This window comes from Oncorhynchus mykiss, chromosome 9 (assembly GCF_013265735.2).
Source record: "Oncorhynchus mykiss isolate Arlee chromosome 9, USDA_OmykA_1.1, whole genome shotgun sequence".
Classification (NCBI taxonomy): domain Eukaryota; kingdom Metazoa; phylum Chordata; class Actinopteri; order Salmoniformes; family Salmonidae; genus Oncorhynchus; species Oncorhynchus mykiss.
The window spans coordinates 2,777,759-2,788,448 of record NC_048573.1 but is presented as its reverse complement, the minus strand read 5'-3'; the positions used below and the strand labels follow the sequence as shown (position 1 = coordinate 2,788,448).

General features: G+C 45.3%; 1 protein-coding gene across 1 annotated transcript in view; it reads left to right on the top strand.

The window, feature by feature from the left end:
• Nucleotides 1-11: 11 nt before the first annotated feature.
• LOC110518027 (Fc receptor-like protein 2) overlaps nt 12-10,690 on the top strand; it is a gene marked incomplete at its 5' end in the record, with an annotated part of 60,973 nt that continues 50,294 nt past the window's right edge. The window contains 2 exon segments of the mRNA XM_036987040.1: nt 12-132; nt 1,345-1,587. Coding sequence (XP_036842935.1) covers nt 12-132; nt 1,345-1,587 — 364 coding nt within the window.

The window sequence follows — 10,690 nt, the reverse complement described above, 5'->3', positions numbered from 1 at the left end:
AATGTGGAAGAAAATGGGGAAAACCACAAGGGTCTTCATGCATCGTGTCACTAATACCATCAGACAGTGGAGTGTACTGGTGTGAGTCTGGGTCTGGAAAACACAGCAACGCTGTCAACATCACAGTACATGGTATGTCCACAAACACCATCTACTAACATTATAGTGTCTAGTGGTTCATCTGGTTTCAGGTAGCTGATATTATGTTCATATATTATATACAGCTGGAGCTGTGATCCTGGAGAGCCCTGTTTATATATGATGTTTATATATTATATACAGCTGGAGCTGTGATCCTGGAGAGACCTGTTTATATATTATATACAGCTGGAGCTGAGATCCTGGAGAGTCCTGTTTATATATGATGTTTATATATTATATACAGCTGGTGCTGTGATCCTGGAGAGACCTGTTTATATATGATATACAGCTGGAGCTGTGATCCTGGAGAGACCAGTTTATATATGATGTTTATATATTATATACAGCTGGTGCTGTTATCCTCGAGAGTCCTGTTTATATATGATGTTTATATATTATATACAGCTGGTGCTGTGATCCTCGAGAGTCCTGTTTATATATGATGTTTATATATTATATACAGCTGGAGCTGTGATCCTGGAGAGACCTGTTTATACATGATGTTTATATATTATATACAGCTGGAGCTGTGATCCTGGAGAGACCTGTTTATATATGATGTTTATATATTATATACAGCTGGTGCTGTGATCCTGGAGAGACCTGTTTATATATTATATACAGCTGGAGCCGTGATCCTGGAGAGACCTGTTTATATATTATATACAGCTGGAGCTGTGATCCTGGAGAGACCTGTTTATATATTATATACAGCTGGAGCTGTGATCCTGGAGAGACCCGTTTATATATTATATACAGCTGGAGCTGTGATCCTGGAGAGACCCGTTTATATATTATATACAGCTGGAGCTGTGATCCTGGAGAGACCTGTTTATATATTATATACAGCTGGAGCTGTGATCCTGGAGAGACCCGTTTATATATTATATACAGCTGGAGCTGTGATCCTGGAGAGACCCGTTTATATATTATATACAGCTGGAGCTGTGATCCTGGAGAGACCTGTTTATATATTATATACAGCTGGTGCTGTGATCCTGGAGAGACCTGTTTATATATTATATACAGCTGGTGTTGTGATCCTGGAGAGACCTGTTTATATATGATGTTTATATATTATATACAGCTGGAGCTGTGATCCTGGAGAGACCTGTTTATATATGATGTTTATATATTATATACAGCTGGAGCTGTGATCCTGGAGAGACCTGTTTATATATGATGTTTATATATTATATACAGCTGGAGCTGTGATCCTGGAGAGCCCTGCCCTTCCTGTGACTGAGGGAGATTCTGTGACTCTGCGCTGCAGATATCAGGTAACTCTCTCTAACCTCACAGCTGATTTCTACAAAGATGGAATCCTCATCAGGAATGTGACTACAGGAGAGATGACCATCCCTGCAGTTTCCAAGTCAGATGAAGGACTCTACAAGTGTAACAACTCTGAAGGAGAATCACCAGAGAGCTGGATGACTGTGACAGGTGAGAATATGAGAAACCTTGACATTCAGATTATCTGGTTCTTCTTTACACTGTTAAGAGGTGCTGAAACCTGCATTATAAACTGGGTGGTTCTTCTTTACACTGTTAAGAGATGCTGAAACCTGCATTATAAACTGGGTGGTTCTTCTTTACACTGTTAAGAGGTGCTGAAACCTGCATTATAAACTGGGTGGTTCTTCTTGACACTGTTAAGAGGTGCTGAAACCTGCATTATAAACTGGGTGGTTCTTCTTTACACTGTTAAGAGATGCTGAAACCTGCATTATAAACTGGGGGGTTCCAGTCCTGAAAAGCTGATTGGCTGGAAGCCGTGGTAGACCTCACAGTGAAATGCTGACTGACCAGCCCTTAACCAACAGGTGTAGACCTCACAGTGAAATGCTGACTGACCAGCCCTTAACCAACAGGTGTAGACCTCACAGTGAAACGCTGACTGACCAGCCCTTAACCAACAGGTGTAGACCTCACAGTGAAATGCTGACTGACCAGCCCTTAACCAACAGGTGTAGACCTCACAGTGAAACGCTGACTGACCAGCCCTTAACCAACAGGTGTAGACCTCACAGTGAAATACTGACTGACCAGCCCTTAACCAACAGGTGTAGACCTCACAGTGAAATGCTGACTGACCAGCCCTTAACCAACTGGTGTAGACCTCACAGTGAAATGGTTAATGACCATCCCTTAACCAACAGGTTTAGACCTCACAGTGAAATGGTTAATGACCAGCCCTTAACCAACAGGTGTAGACCTCACAGTGAAATGCTGAATGACCAGCCCTTAACCAGCAATGCATTTAAATAAATTACTAAAAATAATAAGAAATAAAAGGAACAATTAAAGAGCAGCAGTAAAATAACAATAACGGACTATATACAGGGTATTACGGTACAAAGTCAATGTGGAGGCTATATACAGAGTATTACGGTACAAAGTCAATGTGGAGGCTATATACAGGTTATTACGGTACAGAGTCAATGTGGAGGCTATATACAGGGGGTACCGGTACAGAGTCAATGTGGAGGCTATATACAGGGGGTACCTGTACAGAGTCAATGTGGAGGCTATATACAGGGTGTACCTGTACAGAGTCAATGTGGAGGCTATATACAGGGTATTACGGTACAAAGTCAATGTGGAGGCTATATACAGGGGGTACCTGTACAGAGTCAATGTGGAGGCTATATACAGGGTATTACGGTACAAAGTCAATGTGGAGGCTATATACAGGATATTACGGTACAGAGTAAATGTGGAGGCGATATACAGGGGGTACCGGTACAGAGTCAATGTGGAGGCTATATACAGGGGGTACCAGTACAGAGTCAATGTGGAGACTATATACAGGTTATTACGGTACAGAGTCAATGTGGAGGCTATATACAGGGGGTACTGGTACAGAGTCAATGTGGAGACTATATACAGGTTATTACGGTACAGAGTCAATGTGGAGGCTATATACAAGGGGTACTGGTACAGAGTCAATGTGGAGACTATATACAGGTTATTACGGTACAGAGTCAATGTGGAGGCTATATAAAGGTTATTACGGTACAGAGTCAATGTGGAGGCTATATACAGGGGGTACCGGTACAGAGTCAATGTGGAGGCTGTATATAGGGGGTACCAGTACAGAGTCAATGTGGAGACTATATACAGGTTATTACGGTACAGAGTCAATGTGGAGGCTATATACAGGGGGTACTGGTACAGAGTCAATGTGGAGGATATATACAGGGGGTTCCAGTACAGAGTCAATGTGGAGGCTATATACAGGTTATTATGGTACAGAGTCAATGTGGAGGCTATATACAGGGGGGTGCCAGAACAGAGTCAATGTGGAGGCTATATACAGGAGGTATCGGTACAGAGTCAATGTGGAGGCTATATACAGGGTATTACGGTACAGAGTCAATGTGGAGGCTATATACAGGTTATTATGGTACAGAGTCAATGTGGAGGCTATATACAGAGGGTACCGGTACAGAGTCAATGTGGAGGCTATATACAGGGGGTACCGGTACAGAGTCAATAAGGAGGCTATATACAGGGGGTACCGGTAGAGAGTCAATGTGGAGGCTATATACAAGGGGTACCGGTACAGAGTCAATGTGGAGGCTATATACAGGTTATTATGGTACAGAGTCAATGTGGAGGCTATATACAGGGTTACCGGTACAGAGTCATTGTGGAGGCTATATACAGGGGGTACCGGTACAGAGTCAATGTAATGTGGAGGCTATATACAGGGGGTACCAGTACAGAGTCAATGTGGAGGCTATATACAGGGAGTACCTGTACAGAGTCAATGTGGAGACTATATACAGGGGGTACCGGTACAGAGTCAATGTGGAGGCTATATACAGGGTATTACGGTACAGAGTCAATGTGGAGGCTATATACAGGGGGTACCGGTACAGAGTCTATGTGGAGGCTATATACAGGTTATTATGGTACAGAGTCAATGTGGAGACTATATACAGAGGGTACCGGTACAGAGTCAATGTGGAGGCTATATACAGGGGGTATGGGTACAGAGTCAATAAGGAGGCTACATACAGGGGGTATCGGTACAGAGTCAATAAGGAGGCTATATACAGGGGGTACCGGTACAGAGGCAATGTGGAGGCTATATACAGGGTGTATCGGTACAGAGTCAATGTGGAGGCTATATACAGGTTATTATGGTACAGAGTCAATGTGGAGGCTATATACAGGGGTTACCGGTACAGAGTCATTGTGGAGGCTATATACAGGGGCGTACCAGTACAGAGTCAATGTGGATACTATAAACAGGGGGAACCAGTATAGAGTCAATGTGGAGGCTATATACAGGGGGTACCGGTACAGAGTCAATGTGAAGGCTATATACAAGTTAATATGGTACAGAGTCAATGTGGAGGCTGTATACAGGGGGTACCGGTACAGAGTTAATGTGGAGGCTATATACAGGGGGTACCTGTACAGAGTCAATGTGGAGGCTATATACAGGGGGCACCGGTACAGAGTCAATGTCAAGGCTATATACAGGGGGTACCGGTACAGAGTCAATGTGAAGGCTATATACAGGTTAATATGGTACAGAGTCAATGTGGAGGCTATATACAGGGGGTACCGGTACAGAGTCAATGTGGAGGCTATATACAGGGGGTACCGGTACAGAGTCAATGTGGAGGCTATATACAGGGGGTATGGGTACAGAGTCAATAAGGAGGCTATATACAGGGGGTATCGGTACAGAGTCAATAAGGAGGCTATATACAGGGGGTACCGGTACAGAGTCAATGTGCTGGCTATATACAGGTTAATATGGTACAGAGTCAATGTCAAGGCTATATACAGGGGGTACCGGTACAGAGTCAATGTGGAGGCTATATACAGGTTATTATGGTACAGAGTCAATGTGGAGGCTATATACAGGGGTTACCGGTACAGAGTCATTGTGGAGGCTATATACAGGGGCATACCAGTACAGAGTCAATGTGGAGGCTATATACAGGGGGTACCGGTACAGAGTCAATGTGGAGGCTATATACAGGGGTACCGGTACAGAGTCAATGTGGAGGCTATATACAGGTTATTATGGTACAGAGTCAATGTGGAGGCTATATACAGGGGTTACCGGTACAGAATCATTGTGGAGGCTATATACAGGGGCGTACCAGTACAAAGTCAATGTGGAGGATATATACAGGGGGTACCAGTACAGAGTCAATGTGGAGGCTATATACAGGGAGTACCAGTACAGAGTCAATGTGGAGACTATATACAGGGGGTACCGGTACAGAGTCAATGTGGAGGCTATATACAGGGTGTACCGGTACAGAGTCAATTTGGAGGCTATATACAGGTTATTATGGTACAGAGTCAATGTGGAGGCTATATACAGGGGTTACCGGTACAGAGTCATTGTGGAGGCTATATACAGGGGCGTACCAGTACAGAGTCAATGTGGAGGCTATATACAGGGAGTACCAGTACAGAGTCAATGTGGAGACTATATACAGGGGGTACCGGTACAGAGTCAATGTGGAGGCTATATACAGGGTATTACGGTACAGAGTCAATGTGGAGGCTATATTCAGGGGGTACCGGTACAGAGTCTATGTGGAGGTTATATACAGGTTATTATGGTACAGAGTCAATGTGGAGGCTATATACAGAGGGTACCGGTACAGAGTCAATGTGGAGGCTATATACAGGGGGTACCGGTACAGAGTCAATGTGGAGGCTATATACAGGGGGTACCGGTACAGAGTCAATGTGGAGGCTACATACAGGGGGTACCAGTACAGAGTCAATAAGGAGGCTATATACAGGGGGTACCGGTACAGAGTCAATGTGGGGGCTATATACAGGGGGTATCGGTACAGAGTCAATAAGGAGGCTATATACAGGGGGTACCGGTACAGAGTCAATGTGGAGGCTATATACAGGGGGTACCGGTACAGAGTCAATGTGGAGGCTATATACAGGGGGTACCGGTACAGAGTCAATGTGGAGGCTATATACAGGTTATTATGGTACAGAGTCAATGTGGAGGCTATATACAGGGAGTACCAGTACAGAGTCAATGTGGAGACTATATACAGGGGGTACCGGTACAGAGTCAATGTGGAAGCTATATACAGGAGGTATCGGTACAGAGTCAATGTGGAGGCTATATACAGGGTATTACGGTACAGAGTCAGTGTGGAGGCTATATACAGGGTATTACGGTACATAGTCAATGTGGAGGCTATATACAGGTTATTATGGTACAGAGTCAATGTGGAGGCTATATACAGAGGGTACCGGTACAGAGTCAATGTGGAGGCTATATACAGGGGGTACCGGTACAGAGTCAATGTGGAGGCTAAATACAGGGGGTACCGTTACAGAGTCAATGTGGAGGCTATATACAGGGGGTACCGGTACAGAGTCAATGTGGAGGCTATATACAGGGGGTACCGGTACAGAGTCAATGTGGAGGCTATATACAAGTTATTATGGTACAGAGTCAATGTGGAGGCTATATACAGGGGTTACCGGTACAGAGTCATTGTGGAGGCTATATACAGGGGCGTACCAGTACAGAGTCAATGTGGAGGCTATATACAGGGAGTACCGGTACAGAGTCAATGTGGAGGCTATATACAGGGGTTACCGGTACAGAGTCATTGTGGAGGCTATATACAGGGGCGTACCGGTACAGAGTCAATGTGGAGGCTATATACAGGGTATTACGGTACAGAGTCAATGTGGAGGCTATATTCAGGGGGTACCGGTACAGAGTCTATGTGGAGGCTATATACAGGTTATTATGGTACAGAGTCAATGTGGAGGCTATATACAGAGGGTACCGGTACAGAGTCAATGTGGAGGCTATATACAGGGGGTACCGGTACAGAGTCAATGTGGAGGCTATATACAGGGGGTACCGGTACAGAGTCAATGTGGAGGCTACATACAGGGGGTACCAGTACAGAGTCAATAAGGAGGCTATATACAGGGGGTACCGGTACAGAGTCAATGTGGGGGCTATATACAGGGGGTATCGGTACAGAGTCAATAAGGAGGCTATATACAGGGGGTACCGGTACAGAGTCAATGTGGAGGCTATATACAGGGGGTACCGGTACAGAGTCAATGTGGAGGCTATATACAGGGGGTACCGGTACAGAGTCAATGTGGAGGCTATATACAGGGGGTACCGGTACAGAGTCAATGTGGAGGCTATATACAGGTTATTATGGTACAGAGTCAATGTGGAGGCTATATACAGGGAGTACCAGTACAGAGTCAATGTGGAGACTATATACAGGGGGTACCGGTACAGAGTCAATGTGGAGGCTATATACAGGAGGTATCGGTACAGAGTCAATGTGGAGGCTATATACAGGGTATTACGGTACAGAGTCAATGTGGAGGCTATATACAGGGTATTACGGTACATAGTCAATGTGGAGGCTATATACAGGTTATTATGGTACAGAGTCAATGTGGAGGCTATATACAGAGGGTACCGGTACAGAGTCAATGTGGAGGCTATATACAGGGGGTACCGGTACAGAGTCAATGTGGAGGCTAAATACAGGGGGTACCGGTACAGAGTCAATGTGGAGGCTATATACAGGGGGTACCGGTACAGAGTCAATGTGGAGGCAATATACAGGGGGTACCGGTACAGAGTCAATGTGGAGGCTATATACAGGTTATTATGGTACAGAGTCAATGTGGAGGCTATATACAGGGGTTACCGGTACAGAGTCATTGTGGAGGCTATATACAGGGGCGTACCAGTACAAAGTCAATGTGGAGGATATATACAGGGGGTACCAGTACAGAGTCAATGTGGAGGCTATATACAGGGAGTACCAGTACAGAGTCAATGTGGAGACTATATACAGGGGGTACCGGTACAGAGTCAATGTGGAGGCTATATACAGGGTGTACCGGTACAGAGTCAATTTGGAGGCTATATACAGGTTATTATGGTACAGACTCAATGTGGAGGCTATATACAGGGGTTACCGGTACAGAGTCATTGTGGAGGCTATATACAGGGGCGTACCAGTACAGAGTCAATGTGGAGGCTATATACAGGGAGTACCAGTACAGAGTCAATGTGGAGGCTATATACAGGGGGTATCGGTACAGAGTCAATAAGGAGGCTATATACAGGGGGTACCGGTACAGAGTCAATGTGGAGGCTATATACAGGGGGTACCGGTACAGAGTCAATGTGGAGGCTATATACAGGGGGTACCGGTACAGAGTCAATGTGGAGGCTATATACAGGTTATTATGGTACAGAGTCAATGTGGAGGCTATATACAGGGGGTATGGGTACAGAGTCAATAAGGAGGCTATATACAGGGGGTATCGGTACAGAGTCAATAAGGAGGCTATATACAGGGGGTACCGGTACAGAGTCAATGTGGAGGCTATATACAGGGTGTATCGGTACAGAGTCAATGTGGAGGCTATATACAGGTTATTATGGTACAGAGTCAATGTGGAGGCTATATACAGGGGTTACCGGTACAGAGTCATTGTGGAGGCTATATACAGGGGCGTACCAGTACAGAGTCAATGTGGATACTATAAACAGGGGGAACCAGTATAGAGTCAATGTGGAGGCTATATACAGGGGGTACCGGTACAGAGTCAATGTGAAGGCTATATACAAGTTAATATGGTACAGAGTCAATGTGGAGGCTGTATACAGGGGGTACCGGTACAGAGTTAATGTGGAGGCTATATACAGGGGGTACCTGTACAGAGTCAATGTGGAGGCTATATACAGGGGGCACCGGTACAGAGTCAATGTCAAGGCTATATACAGGGGGTACCGGTACAGAGTCAATGTGAAGGCTATATACAGGTTAATATGGTACAGAGTCAATGTGGAGGCTATATACAGGGGGTACCGGTACAGAGTCAATGTCAAGGCTATATACAGGGGGTACCGGTACAGAGTCAATGTGAAGGCTATATACAGGGGGCACCGGTACAGAGTCAATGTGGAGGCTATATACAGGGGGTACCGGTACAGAGTCAATGTCAAGGCTATATACAGGGGGTACCGGTACAGAGTCAATGTGAAGGCTATATACAGGTTAATATGGTACAGAGTCAATGTCAAGGCTATATACAGGGGGTACCGGTACAGAGTCAATGTGGAGGCTATATACAGGTTATTATGGTACAGAGTCAATGTGGAGGCTATATACAGGGGTTACCGGTACAGAGTCATTGTGGAGGCTATATACAGGGGCATACCAGAACAGAGTCAATGTGGAGGCTATATACAGGGGGTACCAGTACAGAGTCAATGTGGAGGCTATATACAGGGGGTACTGGTACAGAGTCAATGTGGAGGCTATATACAGGGGGTACCAGTACAGAGTCAATGTGGAGGCTATATACAGGGAGTACCAGTACAGAGTCAATGTGGAGACTATATACAGGGGGTACCGGTACAGAGTCAATGTGGAGGCTATATACAGGAGGTATCGGTACAGAGTCAATGTGGAGGCTATATACAGGGTATTACGGTACAGAGTCAATGTGGAGGCTATATACAGGGTATTACGGTACATAGTCAATGTGGAGGCTATATACAGGTTATTATGGTACAGAGTCAATGTGGAGGCTATATACAGAGGGTACCGGTACAGAGTCAATGTGGAGGCTATATACAGGGGGTACCGGTACAGAGTCAATGTGGAGGCTAAATACAGGGGGTACCGGTACAGAGTCAATGTGGAGGCTATATACAGGGGGTACCGGTACAGAGTCAATGTGGAGGCTATATACAGGGGGTACCGGTACAGAGTCAATGTGGAGGCTATATACAGGTTATTATGGTACAGAGTCAATGTGGAGGCTATATACAGGGGTTACCGGTACAGAGTCATTGTGGAGGCTATATACAGGGGCGTACCAGTACAGAGTCAATGTGGAGGCTATATACAGGGAGTACCAGTACAGAGTCAATGTGGAGACTATATACAGGGGGTATCGGTACAGAGTCAATAAGGAGGCTATATACAGGGGGTACCGGTACAGAGTCAATGTGGAGGCTATATACAGGGGGTACCGGTACAGAGTCAATGTGGAGGCTATATACAGGGGGTACCGGTACAGAGTCAATGTGGAGGCTATATACAGGTTATTATGGTACAGAGTCAATGTGGAGGCTATATACAGGGGGTATGGGTACAGAGTCAATAAGGAGGCTATATACAGGGGGTATCGGTACAGAGTCAATAAGGAGGCTATATATAAGGCTATATACAGGTTAATATGGTACAGAGTCAATGTCAAGGCTATATACAGGGGGTACCGGTACAGAGTCAATGTGGAGGCTATATACAGGTTATTATGGTACAGAGTCAATGTGGAGGCTATATACAGGGGTTACCGGTACAGAGTCATTGTGGAGGCTATATACAGGGGCATACCAGAACAGAGTCAATGTGGAGGCTATATACAGGGGGTACCAGTACAGAGTCAATGTGGAGGCTATATACAGGGAGTACCAGTACAGAGTCAATGTGGAGACTATATACAGGGGGTACCGGTACAGAGTCAATGT